Source organism: Lissotriton helveticus, chromosome 5_1, assembly GCF_964261635.1.
Source record: "Lissotriton helveticus chromosome 5_1, aLisHel1.1, whole genome shotgun sequence".
In the NCBI taxonomy this organism is placed as follows: Eukaryota; Metazoa; Chordata; class Amphibia; order Caudata; family Salamandridae; genus Lissotriton; species Lissotriton helveticus.
In genome coordinates, this window is record NC_136065.1 from 1,188,959,830 (window position 1) to 1,188,976,717 (window position 16,888).

Below are 16,888 nucleotides of genomic sequence, written 5' to 3' on the forward strand. Positions count from 1 at the left end.
GACTTAATTGCCTCTCCTGTCACCAAGTACATGAGGAAGCCCTGTCAATTAACTTAATTGAACGCATAACTGGAATTCATGCACCACTAAGACCATATGTGTGATGTACTGGTACATAAAATTGATGCAATGCATTCAAACCAAAACAGAAAGTAGGCGTGGGTTGTGTTACAGAAGGATTGTGGGAATTTACTTTCATAATCTAAAAAGTTCTATAGGTATATCCCATTTTAGGTGGAAAGATGCTCCTGCTTATGGAGTGCATCTACAACACCACAACATTTATTGCGAGTTAGAGGATGCTTGGACTGGCCTATAAGATGATCTGGCAGTGCCTTAAGGGCTGATCTAACGAGTCAGTGTGTGGTCAGTTTAGTTTTGTTTGCTGTTTGTGAGCCTGGTTTATGGTCCGGTGGACTGGTATTTGCTGTTGATTTCCCTGATATTACCACAAACATTGCCTGTTGCAAGTTCAAATGCATGCAGTCTCCCATACCTAGCAACAGACCTATGCAACCAATCTGTATAAATCCTGAACTGCCCTCATCTGCAAATGTGGGCCATTCTTTTACCTATCTGATTCTCTAATAGATGTCACTTTTATTTTTGTGCCGAGTCTATTTTCTGTCCCAGTCATACCCTGTCTTAGAGCAATGCAAAAATACTGCAAAAGCCTTTGGAACAGGGCTTACTAAGTAACATTGTATTGTCCATTGACTGTCTTTCCACACAGGGATTACCGGAGACTGGAAGAACATGTTCACGGTTGCCCAGAATGAGACGTTTGATGAAGATTATGAGAGGAAAATGGCAGGAAGCACGCTGCGATTCCGGACAGAGATATGAGGGCCACATGCGACTCTCCCCAACCATATTTTGACTAGATATTGATTCAGTGACTTGTAATATTTTTAGCTTAAATCCGGAAGAAGAATAAAACATTTCTCAAACGATCAAATGTCTAATCTCCCTCCCAGTTGCTCCTGTTTACCTCTTATACATTTCTTGACTTTTCCTCTGGTATTTATCAATATTATGGCAAATTAGATTTTCTTTTCGCATAAGAAATCCATTTGTAGATACATTTCATTTTTGAGTTAAGGATGCTAGGTCTCCAATTCACTGCTGTAGAAAATTACCAAATAATAATATTTTAATTTCCTTTTTACATCTGCACTGACAGTGAAGTTGTCTACCTTATTTTCTGTTCTCATTTTTTTAAACATACATAGAGTAGGTTTTAGCTCCAGCCACAGGAGTATTTCCCTTATACATCATCATGTTGGAGTTCTTGCTTTGCAATGCGTGAGGGACCATTTTCACTGCAAAACACACTGAATCATAATACATTACATTGTTTAGTTCCTAGATGTACTGTATACGGAAAACAATCATTTTTGGTTTTGTTCTGGGTTTTTTTCATTGCTGCAGGCGTTTTAAAATGAATTAGTCAGGACTCAAAATGCAAGCCAGAACTATTGCTAATGCTTGTTATTCTTTATCATTACATGTCTACTGCCTGCGTGTACACTTCGAAGTATTGTTTATTTAAAACAAAACTCCTGAAAATATTGATCAAAGACTACAGTGCATGACAACATTATTTGCATTGGAAAGCATAGTATATAAAAGCCATTCATAGTTAGAGGTGCATAAAGAAGAGTGTTCGTAGTGTAAGCCAAATGTTTGCTTGTGTGCCATATGTGCAGTGGCATAACGCAACATGGTGGGGCCCACCTGCAGAATGTGAGGAGGTCTCTGCAGTATCCTATATCTCGCAGATATTTATTGTGTGAGCCTCTTGGTGGGGCGGGGCCCCCCTAAAAGGTTGGCCCCCCTACGCCGCAGGGGCTGCAGGGTACTTTGTTACACCCCTGCATATGTGCCCTCTGGTGCAGACCAAGCCTGGCTCTGTGTCTCCTGCCAAGAATGAGAACCATGGTACTTAATTAGTTACATGAATTGTGAAGGGGTCCACTTGTCATAGCAAAGTGTGTGCTCATACGTCGAAATAGGTCATCTTTTGAAAATTGTATTTAAAATTAGTTTACTCTGGGGGATTCACTAGGACCAGATATATTTACAATGTTTTTAATATGTAATTGAGGGAGACTGAATATGGATTATGAGTATGAATGAGAGATAGGATGGGTGGTTTGAGTACCTCGAATGTTGTGAGCAAATAAATAAGGGAGGGGGTCAGATCAATGGGTGAATGCTTTACAATGATGTCCAGAACAATGTAAAAATCATATCTTAAAGAAAAAAAGTCATTTAAAAGACAATGGGCCAGATGTAGGTAGGCTTTTACCGGGTGGTAACGGCCGAATTCGGCCGTTACCACCCGGTAAAAGCAATTTGACATGTAGGTCCCTGTAATTTACAGACTCGGTAAATTTACCGGTAGGTAAATTTACCGAGTATGTAAAATACCGAGTCGGTATCATTACTGATTCCGGACAATTGGTATGTAGGTGGGACTCTTCTGAGTCCCACAAGCAGTACAACATCGGTATTTTACCATCAAATACTACTTGATGGTAAAATACCGTTTCTGGTGTGCATGCACATTTGTGCATGCACACCTATGCCATATGACAGGCAGACCTGCCCTTAGGGCAGGTATGCCTGCCACATGGCACCCGAGCCTCTTTTGGGGGTGCCAGAGGGTGTCAAAGTGACACCCCCTGCACCCTTGTGACAGTCGGTATTTTCCGATGTGGTAAATACCGACCGGTATATGCCCAATCAATCCTATGGGCTTCAAAGCCCATAGGAATGCATGGGCATTGACTGGTCGGTATTTACCACATCGGAAATTACCGACTGTTTCCGATTCGGTAATTGCACATCTGCAATTACCTACATCTCGGTATTTTTATTTTCCGACCTCTTAAATACCAAGTCGGTATGACTCGGTATTTAAGAGGTCGGTAAATAAAAATTACCTACATCTGGCCCAATATGTTTATAATAATCAATAAAAATCAGTTTTTGTATGAGTAACAGGACAGATTATGATGTTTTTGGGTCAACATGGATGTAGTTGGATATATTTATTCCTGAGATGTATGAACTTGTGTTAAAGGAGTGTGGGGAGAGCGGAAATGTGTTTTGTGTTGGTTAGTTTATAGTTCCCCTGGTCGACTCCCCCCATTTAGTATACAGGGCGCTCTTATTGCGGTTGGTTTCGTACAACTTTAACCAGAACCTGGGAGGGAATTGAGATCAGAAAGAGTAGAAGGGTGGTTAGGAGGGAATGCTGCTGCCAATCAAACAGTGCAAACAAATGTAACTAAAATTAATTTGTTTTTGCCAATGTACTGGTACTTCAGTGATCTAAATAGTTGTACTACTGAATATCGAGCCAAAGAATATATTGACATATAAGAATATCGTGGCCAGAATATCGAGAGACAAAATATCGAAAGCTAAGTGCATACAAGGAATTATAGATTTACTATTCCTTACCTCGAAGCAGCCTGCCTCGATATCTTGGATTCGATATTCAGTGTTCACACCGTTCTAAATGACACAATTTTGCAGCTTTCTGAAAATAAAAAGTTCTGCCAAACCTCACAACTAGAAGTGTTTTATAAATCATTTGTCCAGCTCCGTTGGTATTGTGTGCTTGTGTACACCTTCATGGAAGCCACGGTTCAGCACATCCTCAAATCTTTCAGTTTTGAAGTGGGGGGAGGGGTGTCAGCGAAGTGAGAGCACCTGACAGTCACCGGTTACCTAGAATTGCAAGGCTTGAATACAACAATCCGTGTGCTGATTGCACCAATTATTTAAGGCCAGGCTTTGAGCCCAGAGCAGGAAACAGGATCCTCCCGCCGACTTGAGCTGCCATGAATGAACAGTGTAGTCTAAAAACAAAATTATAGTCACTAATAATACACATTCAACCAGCATCAAAACACTAAAGCGGCAGCAAACAAGCGAGGTCGAAATACGCATATTGGGGATGGATACTCGGTGCCATTTTGTGTCCAGGTACAATAGGTAAATAGCAGCTATATCACACGCATGTGCTGCTGTACAATACTTGCATCAGCCCTTCTAAAGAAACACAAATGTGGTATAGCTTTAAAGAATAACTTGTTTTGGAAAAAATTCCCCTGAGATTCGTGGAGCTCAGAGACGAACAGGGTTAATATTTAACAAATTGAGAACAGCCAAAAGGGTGGCATCTGGCATGTTGCTGTCCAAGACGAAACAATGGGAGCTGGGTAAGACTCATTTCACCAAATTGTCTCTTTTTTACCCTGAAATGTCATTTCACACTACTAATGAAAGCGGAAGTTGTACTGAAAGGAAATTCTGAACTATCATTAGGATGCCTTGTTATGTGAACTGGAAAGGACAAGCGCATTTAGAGGTGAGGACAGCAGGGTAACATAAGGCAAGCTGACTCACTCATGCGTTCTCATGGCAGGAACTTACCAAGTGCTTTGATACTCACCCTTGCATGTGCAGTGTGCCCAGCTAGCTGGGGGTTGAGCTACAACCCAAAGCTTGCCCACCTGGTGCTCCTGTGCCTTTGAGAACCTCTGGGGTACTTGGGGCATGAACCCCTCCTCAAAATGTTGGCTTTCTTCAGCCTAGTAGGGGCAGGTGGAATATGGGCCTCTTAACATTTATGCAGTTTCTGCTCAGGTTGCCAGCCTTGAATGCTTTTCCACATACTTCCAACATGGGTTCTATCTTTCCTGCAATAGAAAGTGTCATATTTAAATAAAATTAAATTATGCATGGCTACTGCTTTCATCACTAATTCCCCTTTTCCCCTTTTGGTATCCTTTTGCAGCCTTTCTGCCTCGCACAGGTTGCTGAATGCATTAATAGGCCTTCTCTAATTGCACCTCGTTTTGGTGTCTGGGCACACAGCACTCCACTGACCCCGTGGCTCAGCTGGCTAGTCCTTAATATATCTATAATTTGTTTGTCAACCTCTCATATACCTTGACTCGTTGCACCTCCAGGCACTGCTACTTTTAACAAGCTAGCCACACCACGGTGGTCATTGAGCACAACATGAAAATACTTCTCATACAGGATCAAAAGAAAAGCGACACGCTCTGAACCACACTCCCCAGGGCCGGCTTTAGCGCTGGGGGCACCTGGTGCAAGTATCATTTTTGGCACCCCTACACCCCATGACCGCCTCCTCGATTCTCTCACTACCGCCAGGCACAAGTGTCCCTGATCTATCCAATCATAAGTTATTGCTTAACAAGTCCCATGAGGTCAAAGCCCCCTCCACAGGCCAGCCCCCAGTGCGGCTACACCAGTCTCACTGCCCTAAAGCCCTGACACTCCCTATGTGGTGTCGCTGATTTTCAAATGTGTGCAATAGCTTCAGCTCCCAACATAGGCATAGTAAGCCTTATACAAATGTTGCAGTACAATACCATTTATCAATTCCTATATGATGAAGACGCCCAAGTCGAACTGTGCGATGCTTTTAAAACAGTTTTCAGTATATTTCCTAAATATTTATTTCTTGGGTGTTTTAACCCACTGAACTATCTTTAACTAAGTAGCAGTCAAAAACCAAGCAGTGTAAATAAGCATAGCATGAAGTACTGGTCCCTGCACACCTGATAGGATACTGGTAGACGTACACAAGCTGAATCATGTAATCCTCCCTTAGACTGTGCAACTATATGATATATCAGTATTGCAGTGGACGACAGAATGGTACAATTTATGGTATATCTCAAACGCTATGTGATTGTAATTGCTTAGGCCTGGCTAGATACGCCAGTGTGGAGACGTAGAAAGGACTCAAGTCACACTTCGAGACTGGTGCAAAAAGAAAGACAGAAAAGATGATAATGCTATATACATAAATGTCTGTACCTATTCAACATCAATTATTGTAATGTACGCTGTTTATGATGAAAAACTATAAATAAATAAAAATACTTCATGAAATCATACCGTGGCTGAGTAAATATTATTGATTAAAATAGTGAGCTTTTAATGAGCTGAAAAAAAATGAAGTAATGATTGTGCATCTGTGATATACTATTCCTTTTTTGCACGATTTCTGGAGTGTGCCATTATCTGTATCAGAATTTATTTTGAATTTCGTCACATCTCCTTGCCACGATTTTGATGTTTTTCTGTAGAAAGTAGCAGGTTATTCATCATCATTATCTTTATTCGGTTGTATATATGACCATAAAATCACATTAAAATCACATATAAGAAATCACAACACAATAAAATCAAATAAAAAGAATCGCAATAATGCTCAGTATGAGTTAACCTTCCAAGGGAACAATCATAGAAGAAGCAGCCCTGCAAAATAGTTCTTGCTCAGATATCAAAATATAAATACAATTCAGTTAGTGCCACATCCATCTATACCCCAACAAACACAGGATAAATCAGTTCCATTACTAAGTCCACAATGTATATTTCTTCCTTAGTTTCAGAGCGTGAGTACTACAATTCAGGACTGAAACACATGTCACTGGGGACTCAAGGCATTGAAGGAATATAAAACTCTCTTTATGTGTCTCAAAAGATCCTTCATTTAGAATGTGGTGATGGAACCATAATCTAAAAGAGGAGTACAGTGTGTAAAATAGCGCACAGTGCTTAGTTGACTGGCAAGACACCCCTTTGCATGGTCATCACGGTAGTGAAGCAAACCAGGTGCCTATAACAGGATTTGTCCCTAGACAATGTATCATGTTAACTCTTAGCTGTGTAGGATACATTCTGAATTTGGGTGCCTTTAACCAAATGATATATGGGTCCATGCCATGGGTGGTTGAGAGTGGCACATAAGATGGAACCGTAACCACGTCAAGTGCTTTCAGGAACTTGCCCTTTTCTTTATGTACATAAAACCTTTTCTTGCCCAGCTCCTTAGATTGTGAGCTGATATTATCCGTGCTTTTAAAGAGGCTGTTCAATCCCATGTCTCGAAAGATGTTTTTAAATATATATGATCCATGGGATCACTAGCATATAACTTTGACTCAGACAGTCCTCCACTATTTTCCGTGTAAAACACAATTCAGGTGTAGACCAAATTTTGATCCACAGCAGAATAGGGGCAAAACCTACCAAATCTTTCAGAAAACCTATGCCTCTCTCTAGTAGCCTTATAACAAGCACTTGCAATGCAATAGGTCTTGCATTTACACTAGTTTAAGCTATTGACATTGTAAACGACAATGCCTTTTAATTATGTTTTAAAAACTAAAACAAAAATAAAAGGCATCGTCATTTGCAATGTCAATAGCTCAAACTCATGCAAATGCGAGACCTACTGCATTGCAAAGGCTTGTTTAGGTAAAAGGGCCTGCCTTTCACCACAATAGAACCAAGCCTCCCGTGTCATGCCTGTCTCTAGCCCTGCCTGTGCTCCTCACACAGAAGAAAACAGCAAATTAATTAAATAACCAAGCGCGTTCACTAAAGTGAGGGGACCGCGCTGCAAATTAATTAAACAAACAAGCACGGACGCAAAAGTGAAAGGACCCACGCAGCAAATTGATTAAATAAACATGCATGGCTACTAAAGTGAAAGCCTACCACGCTGCAAATAAAAAAGAAATTTAAAAAATAGTGGTATTAGCCATGATAAAGCAGACCGTGTAGCATGACCAGTAAAAGGTCCAGTCCTCATGGGCGGTAACAAATGGTGACAAGGCGGTACGAAGGAGGGACTAAAAAGAGCATTTACCAATCTGAAGCCAGCATTTTAGAAGGACAATAACAAAAAGCCAATGACAAATATGAGCAGAGAGTTGGCGAGGCTTCCACAGCATACCCTACTACAACATGCCCCGCAGAGCAAGCAGTGAATGTGCGCTGCTGCTAGGCTCGACCTAAAAAAGTCTATTTATAGTAAAGTTAAATTAAAAAATAAATGAGCATATTGTGCTCTTGATGCAAGCTAATATAAACATTGCACGTGCACAAAACATGCTATAACTCTTTTGCGGCAAGATTGCTGAGTGTGTGGATGAAGCTTTCACGATGGTTGCGTCAATGAATTTAATATTATGATTTTGAAACCAGCTACAAGAAAAAGCAGCAAAACCTAATTTTCCCATTTTTTTAATGTTTGTATAGCTAGAAAATATCCAAATGCAGAGTGCCTCAATTTATAAAAATAAGAAAGCTGGACCTTGTCGAATAAAATACTTGTTTCTTAAATTGAGAACTCAGCACAAAAATGAGGGATCGCTATTAGCCAGTGTAAAACTACCTTGGCAATTTTCCCACTACAGTGTATTGTCTGGAGTTGTCACCACGGGGCTAGTAGCAAATAAAGGCTCTGACGGGCTGAACACGTTTTGTGGTTTTTCCAGGTATCAGGCCTGCAGTCCAAGCTCCTCCCCAAATCCTGCATCTGAGGAGAGTGGAAAACCCCTCAAGGCCTGTGTTCAGGACGTTAAAAACACCGACTGTGACACATAGGTGGGTCCCAGAGGCGCAACTAGAGTCAAATTTCCGGGGGGGCTAAGAAAATTTTTTGAGGGGGGCTGAATCTTTAGGCAATTGGCAGAGTCGTGCTGCTGGGGCTCTTAGAAGGGGTGAAACAACAACAAAGCCCCATTAACATGCACAAGGTATTTTAAAGACCTGTGAAGTGCTCGGGTGCGGCTGTGAGCGGGCCCGGGCAGTGTCTCATCCCGGGCTGCCACACACGACGGGGAGGGCTGAAGCCCTTTGAGGCCAATGGGTGTTGCGCGCCTAGTGGGTTCGTGTATCCGTGAAGCAGCAGCACCGCTGCCAGTCCGTGGGCACTGGCCATCTGCTCCAAGCTGTGGCTACCGCAAGGGGAAGCGGCAGTTCGGTGATGCAAAAGCCTAAAGTGATTTATGAATAAGAGCGTTTCAAGGCTCTATTCGTAACAGTACTTAAAATGTGCACATAAATGTTTCACCTCAACATGCAGCTCACATTTTCCAGTCGGGTTAACATGCCTGCTGTGGACGGTATGTGAGTAACAGGTTCAAACCGGGCTATAATAGCTCAAAGGGTTGATACACTTTTTGCAAAACTTGGGAATGTAATCTCCAGGGCGCAAGTTCCACACCCATGGAGATGCTCTTCCAGCATGTCTTATTGTGAAAACGGATTACCAGTTCCGATTATATATCCGGATGGGGTAATATGCTACCTGCAGAGGGTGCTGGTCACATGGTCGAATTTAGACAGAGCTGACACAGCATTTCATCCACCCGAGGTTGACAAAATGAAAGCCATTGAGTGCAAGGAACAGGGACCTGCTTCAGCCTTATAAAGTCCTTGAGAATTTTTTTTGATCTGCTTCCACTCGCTGCAAGGAAATTAGTAGCAGTCACCCTAATCCTTTCGCGACTCGACTTCTGCAACAGCCTCCTGGCAGGAACCAGCAAACAAACATTAAAAAGACTCCAAGTAGTCCAACATGCAGCACCGCAACCGGTTTTAAAACGACCACAAAGGTCTTCCTCATCTGCAGCCCTCAAAACCCTTCATTGGCTCCCATTACATAAGAGAATACTTTTTAAGATCCTCCTGATCCCCTTTAGAGTCTCACTCAAAATAGGACCAAAATACCTCTCATCAAGATTCACCCCTACATTACAGCCAGAACTCGCAGGTCCTCATCAGCCAACCTGCTCAAACCTCCCAATTTCAGATGCAAAACAAAGGGAGGTACAACAATGGCAGTATTAGGTACCAGAGCCTAGAACCTACTGCCTTTGCAACTGAGATTGTTAAAATCTGAAACACAATACAGGAAGGCACTCGAAGAAATGGTCGTTAATTTGGGGGGCCTGGAAAACGTACCGTGGGGAGATTTGTAGTACGCCACGTAGCATTGGCCTGGATGACATGTCCACACCATAACTTGTACCAACTGAGCTCTAGGGGTTTATTCTGATTGCTACTCTGTATTATCAAAATGTCATTGAATGAACTCCTCCTACCTGTAAATTATGCATATGCCTTTTGTTTCAATGCTGAATTTTGTTTGTTATATATCAATAAAAAGAATTACAAAAAAATACAGGAAGGCACTAAAGACTTGGATCTTCGGATCTTCAGATGAACTTTACCTCTCTCTCATTTAAGATCCTCAGAGCTTCCTCTTACCTATGTACCAGCGCCAGGATGCTCCTTTCGGGGTGGCAGTTAGTGCTTTACAAATACCGCTTTTCATTTCATATCTGTAATAAGAACAGCTTTATCACGCGCCAAGAAGCCGTACCTTTTATGCGTTCCGCTATACGGGGAAGGGAGTTTACATTCGGCCAGGAGGGTCGCCATGATACAGGCGATGGGGCAGCGGTGCTCCTCTGTATTGACAATATGACATCAGGCCAAATGCGTTTTGGGCCCTTGATCACTGGCCACTGCAAGACGAGCAGCATATAATTCACACCATCAGTGGGTTTGCTGTGTCAGGCATCCATAATACAAGTGTGACAAGGAGGGAAGTCACTGATGGAACTCCAGGTTCAGCAACATTTCTGTAAAAAACTGGATTTAATGGCACTGGTAAGCTCACTAGAGCGTTACACTGCCTTTCACCAAAACAGAACTAAGCCTCACGTGACGTGCCTGGCTCTAGCCCCCCTGTGCCCCCCACGTAGAATAAAACAGCCAATTAATTAAACAACCAAGCCCAGTCACTAAAGTGAGCGGACCGCGCTGCAAATTAATTAAATGAACAAGCGCGGCCACAAAAGTGAAAGGGCCCGCGCTGCAGATTAACTAAACAAACAACCGTGGCCGCTAAAGTGAAAGCGGACTATGCTGCAAATAAATAAAAAAATAGTTCTCTTAGCTATGATAAAGCAGGCCCTGTAGCATGACCAGTAAAAGGTCCAGGCCTTATGGGCGGTAACAAATGGAGACAAGGCGGTACCAAGGAGGGACTAAAAAGCATATTTACCAATCTGAAGCGAGTATTTAAGAAGGACAATGACACAAAGCCAATGACAAATATGGGCGGAGAGTGGATGAGGCTTCCACAGCATACCCTACTACAGCATGCCGCAGGGAGCGAGCAGGGCATGTGCACTGCCTCTGGGCTCAACCTAAAAACATATTCTCCACCAACTGAGGGTCTTCACAGTCGTCTGCCCCCACACACCAGCCTTGTATGTGCCAGCAGAGAGGCACTTACTATTATAGTGCATAATCATTTCTTTAGGGAGCTTATGTTCTAGTTTCTTGGCAAACCGAAAATACAATTTATCAATGCCTGCATGCTGAAGACATCCAAGTCTAACCGTGCTATGCTTTTAAAACGGTTTTTAGTATATTTCTTAAATATTTCTTTCTTGGGAGCTTTAACACACTGAGCTATCTTTAACTAAGTAGCAGACAAAAAAGCAAGCAGTGTAAATAGACAGAGCATGAAGTAATGTTTATGGATCTGTGGCATACTATTTTTTTGCACCTTTTCTGGAGTGTGCCATTATCTGAATCAAAATTTATTTTTTATTACGTCACATCTCCTTGCCACTGTTTTGATGTTTTTCTGTAGAAAGTAGAGGGTTATTAAAACAGAAGGAAAAACATGAACTCTAATGCACTAAACCTAACATAACATTTTTTTTCTCAGAATTACTTGTGATATATACTATGCCTGTCTTGTTGGGGACTCCTTCCCCCCTAATTCATAGCACCCGGAAGCGCCAACATGTTTTCTCACGCCGGGAGGCGCTCATAAGCAAAGCCAGGCCCCCCCAGCGCAGATCCCCCGTTACAGCCGTCACCAGCCTGCCTGCCTAGTTCCACGCCCGAAAGAGGCTGGGCTGGGCCATCCCTCTGAGCTGTGGTCCGCAAGTTGAAGCAAGGGAACTGAGCACCCAGCACCGAATCAGGTACTTCGCTTTTGCGCCTGTTGAGTAATAGTGTGCGTATTGACATAGCTGCGAGAGCATGGCAGGATGGGGAAACGTATGGCTAAAGGAAGCCCAAATGGAGTGCCCAAACAAGCAAAGAGACCAACAACGAGCGCCACAGCCAATTGTGTTGTAGATGACATAGATTTCCTAAGTGAGGAAGTAGAGAGCCTGTTAAGTGGCCAGAATAAGCCATCGCAAGTGAGTCCCAAAATGGCAGCCATTTTCTCGCAAAGCAATCCGAAGAGGAAATTCCCACGCTCTGACTCATCAACCAAGGATACTGCAACACGCCAAGTGCACACTTGTAATACAAATAGTCAAGATCATCAGGAGCCAAACCTAGTGGTCCCGTCTTTAACTCATGCCCCTCCAAACAACACGGTGGAGGAGGTGGTAACTTTGGATATCGCATGCTCCAACCTCTTAGATCCCCTAGCCTCTAAAGACACAGATACCCCAGATATTAATAACAAATCCACCACAGGTTTTCATGCAGATTCCATCGCAACCAAGACTAACCAAAGAAGAGCGAGTGCCCCGTCAGTTGAAAACTTTAACGCTCTCCACACCGAATTTCGCCACCTCAAGATTAATGTCAAGGATTTAACACCAGAAGTGTCTGTACTGGAATTGTAGGGACCCTGATAGACCAGCTTAATAGTGTGCACAATAGTACGACTCAGGGGGTAGGAGAGGGCGCTGGGCCTGGCCACATGCTTTGCCAAAGTAACAACAGGGAGATTCAACACAAGGGCAGCAGGAGTGGGGGTCATACCACGTACTCCAGAGACCCAAACCACCAACAGTACATGGTAAATAATTTCTATCCTCAGCTGCACCATCAAGCACTATTGCGCTTGTTGCAAATCCAAGAGAATATATTTGACGAGACCAAAATGTACCACAATTTACCCAAAGTGTGAGGCCACCAGGGCGGAACCAATGGTATTGGAGGGACAAGGGGTAATGTGGGTCCTATGGAAGGTACTTCGGGAGAATTGAATAATGTTAGAGTTTCTCCACTTGGAAATACCTGGCCAAGGTAACTTAGTTTTAATCCCCCACATGGAAATTTTGGTTATAGAGAAGGAGAGGGAAGGTCCATGGGAGGTGGAATTTTGGGCAAGAATAGTAGCTTCCCTAAGGAGGCCAGTATAGCGTGTACTTGACAAATGTACCAAAACTGACTAATGATCAAAGAGAATAGAGGGATGCCCTGATGAACACAGATATCCGTTGGATAAGGCAGGTGAGTCACTGTCGCTCAATTATAAGATCTGATATACTGAATGCTAAGCTCTGTCCCACAAACCAAGATTTTGACCATATAGTAATGGACCTGGTCTACAACAATTTAGTATTAGGGCTGGTTATTCTGGAGCAAAGCACTCTGCCCCCAATCAAATCACGAATCCAGTTTAAGTTCTCATCCCCAAGCAATGTCCCTCATATAGGTCAAAGCCAGGAGAACCATTCAGCTAACATCACTAACACTTATGTCCAAACTAATACTCATGTAGCCCCCGTGAATAGGCCTATTTGATGGGTTCAGGGATTGTTTCCTCACAGCGCTAATCCAACCTCACCACAGGAAGGCAATTTTCATCTCATCCCTAACGAGCCACTATGGGTTAATATGGCTAGCGTTGAGGGGGGATGGTCCCTGAGTCAAGCAAATACACAACTCCACTCACCCACTCACTTGACATCTAATGAGACCCATTAAAGAGCACAGCAGGGAACTCAGACTGGTGTCTTGGAACCTAGCAGGTATCAGGTCGATGATATCTTGTGACGACTGGGGGAGGCTGATAGACAGTTATGATATCTGCCTCTTCCAAGAGACATGGGAAGTTGATAAAATACACAGAGTGGGATTTACCAATCATAGTATAGAAGCTGCCATCAACAAAAGCCATCCTGTAAGTAGAAATAATAATGTGGATTATAATCAACATGGGGATTTACAATAAAATACTTGAACTTGACAACCCCAACCTACTAGCCTTGATTATTAAAGACATCAGCATGAATAGGTCCTCTATTGGTGAATATTTACAACAGGTTTGCCTCACATCATGATTCCCCAACTATTACATACTTAGATAAAGTTCTTGAGAAGGAAAGGGCATCCCATCATATAGTTATAGCTGGGAACTTCAATGTAACATTTTAACCTCTTGAAGCCACTAAAAACATCACTGATGAAGAAGAAGCGGAACTAGCCATCCCGCCCTTGAGCTATGAGAAGTTAGCGAAGAATGTGAGAGTGGCCCTCCAAATTGCATCCCTTACTTATAAATATGGGATAGAACCTGTGAATGGTTGCTCAACTTCTGATCTTCGACTACACCACACTTACCAGCGGGTGAACTCCAAAACTAGAATAGACTACTTCTTGATTGATGTACAACTATGGCCAAGTCTTGCTGACATGTGGGTAATAGAGAGACACGACAGCGATCATAATGCCCTCTCTTTGGAATTATAAGAAGTACTTGGTCGCCATCACCCACTCACGGAATTAAAATCTCCTAACCGCATTGTCACCAGCAATAATAAACAAGCATTTACAATGCAACGGTTTCGCCTTAGCAAAAGTTAGAGCTATTGGCATTGTAAATGACAACATTTTTATTTATGTGTTGGTTTTTAAAACAGATACATAAATGGCATTGTCATTTACAATGCCAATAGCTTAATCTCTCTCAAATGCCACACACACACACACACACACCCACAGAGAGCCCCCCACACAGAGCCCTCCCCACACACACAAAGAGCCCCCCCCCACACACACACAGAGGCCCCCACACACACACACAGAGCTCCCCCCCACACACACACAGAGCCCCCCCACACACACAGAGCCCCCCACACAGAGCCCCCCCACACAGAGCCTCCCCACACACCCACACAGAGCCCCCCACACACTGCGAGCCCCCCCCACACACTGTGAGCCCCCCCACACACTGCGAGCCCCCCATACAGAGCCCCCCACACACTGCGAGCCCCCACACACACTGCGAGCCCCCCACACACTGGGAGCCCCCCACACACTGCGAGTCCCCCCACACACTGCGAGTCCCCCCACACACTGCGAGCCCCCCCACACACTGCGAGCCCCCCCACACACTGCGAGCCCCACACACACTGCGAGCCCCACACACTGCTGCTGTTTACAAGGAGGGGCCGCATGTAAAGGTCAATTTGGACGCAAGCGGCCTCATGGGCCGTACATTGAGTATCACAGATTTAAAGTATACTCGCAGCAAGTTAGAACGGTAGCCGGGCCCTAAAGCAGCAAACCCATTACTTTCAATTAAAAAACGGGAAGTAATTATCACCGTGACCACTTTGAAATGAAGCAGTTATGCATCTTCAGCAACAAAAACAAAAGACAATGGCACTTAACCAACAACCACCGCGCTTTTAACAATTTCACTTATCTCACAGACTTTACCTACCTCCACTAGGGAAGATGTATTCAATATTTAAAACTAGTTTTCTGTCCTGTCCTGGTTAATTTTGACAGGTCCACTTGGAGGTTTAAAGCTGCAGCAGTTAGGCTACACTTGTACGCCTTAAGTCATGGGGTCCTTCCTGTTTAGCCTAGTGAACTACATAATAGATACTGCTGTACACAGGTGACAGCAATTTAATTCCCTGCCATTGGTGCATTTTCTGTATTGTATTGGTGTATTTGTTGGCCTTACTGAAAAGTTAAATATGGCTGCTCATGTTTAATCAATTGTATCATGTTTTAGGGGTCAAAGCACATACACTGGGAACTTGACAACACTACTTCAGTGTGCAGAGATCAAACACAGCTGCATCATTCAAAGAACGGGGTTGACAATGGAAACAGAAGCACTTTCTCAAGCTTGTTCAAGTAAATACACCATCTGAGCGTCAAAAACAGTGATAGTAGGTGCTTTCTTGCCTTGCGTGAGAGACGAGTGACAATGTTATAACTCACAGAATGTTTACATAACGGATGGGGCCTTAATCCACAGGAAAGTCTTGTGGCCACATTGACTTAGAGTAAGGTTGATAGGCTTAGGAATAGATTTAAATAATCCTAAATTAATCCTCTTTTTTAAACGTGTGGAAAGTGGGGGAGAAAACAAGAGAAAAATAATTTCCACCGCAACACAATTTTAATAAAAATCTAAATATGGTCCTATGTAAATACGGAACTCACTCAGACCAACTCACAAATTAACAGCCTACAACAACAGGCCCATGAAGAGCTACCCAGTGTTGAAGCATATTAACTCCCAATCTGTGACATTGCCTATTTTGCCCCCGTGAAATTATTACATTGCTATGATAGAACAGTTAACAGGGAGACAAAACACGAGGCGCGTGACGCAGGAGGAGTTTAACTGTGCAAATAGCATCTATTTGACAGGTCTCCACCTGCCCAGTCTTAGCTGGACATTCGTGCAGTGCTGAGCATTTTACCCGCTTTGCCACAAACCACTGCTTCAGCGAAATGCGGGTATTTTCCAGGAGCAAAAATCACTGGCTTCATCTCGCAAACAGATGTTGACACCTAGTCTGAACTACAGGGTGTCGGGACATCTCTGCCCCACAAACCGCTTGAGGAATTCCTTGAAAGCTGGCGCTGCTGCCTTGTAATTAACCACGGCTACTCGAGCGTAAAATGGCAGGCACACGCCCCTCGAAACACCCCCTCTTGCCCCATCTCCGGTGGGTACCCCCTCGCGCGCCTCCTGACCGCAGATACCAGGGCAGGTAGGGGGAGAAAGGAAGGTGGGGAAGCTCCGTCGCTCGTCTTACCTTGTCTGGGGTGGAACGAAACTTCCCAGCTCCTGCTCACCAGAAGGGAGAAGTGGCAGAACAGCCCAGCCAGCCACTTGCCAGTCTGCATGGTTCCGTTATAAAAGGGTCCCGCGGCCGTGCGTGCAGCCAGCCCCGGCACACTCTACACCCTCCTCCACCTCTCGTCCCGGCTGGAATCCCCCCGCTGCGGGCAGAGC

The 16,888-nt window shown here is 43.7% G+C and overlaps 1 protein-coding gene across 1 annotated transcript in view; it reads left to right on the forward strand.

Moving 5' to 3' along the window:
- The window catches only part of LOC144755208 (sulfotransferase 1 family member D1-like), a 302,794-nt gene extending 301,933 nt beyond the window's left edge, over positions 1–861 (forward strand). Inside the window, exon 8 of the mRNA XM_078643899.1 lies at positions 734–861. Within this exon, the coding sequence (XP_078500025.1) occupies positions 734–846 (113 nt within the window). The 3' untranslated portion in view covers positions 847–861. The remainder of the gene's footprint in view (positions 1–733) is intronic.
- The last annotated feature ends 16,027 nt before the right edge of the window (positions 862–16,888 follow it).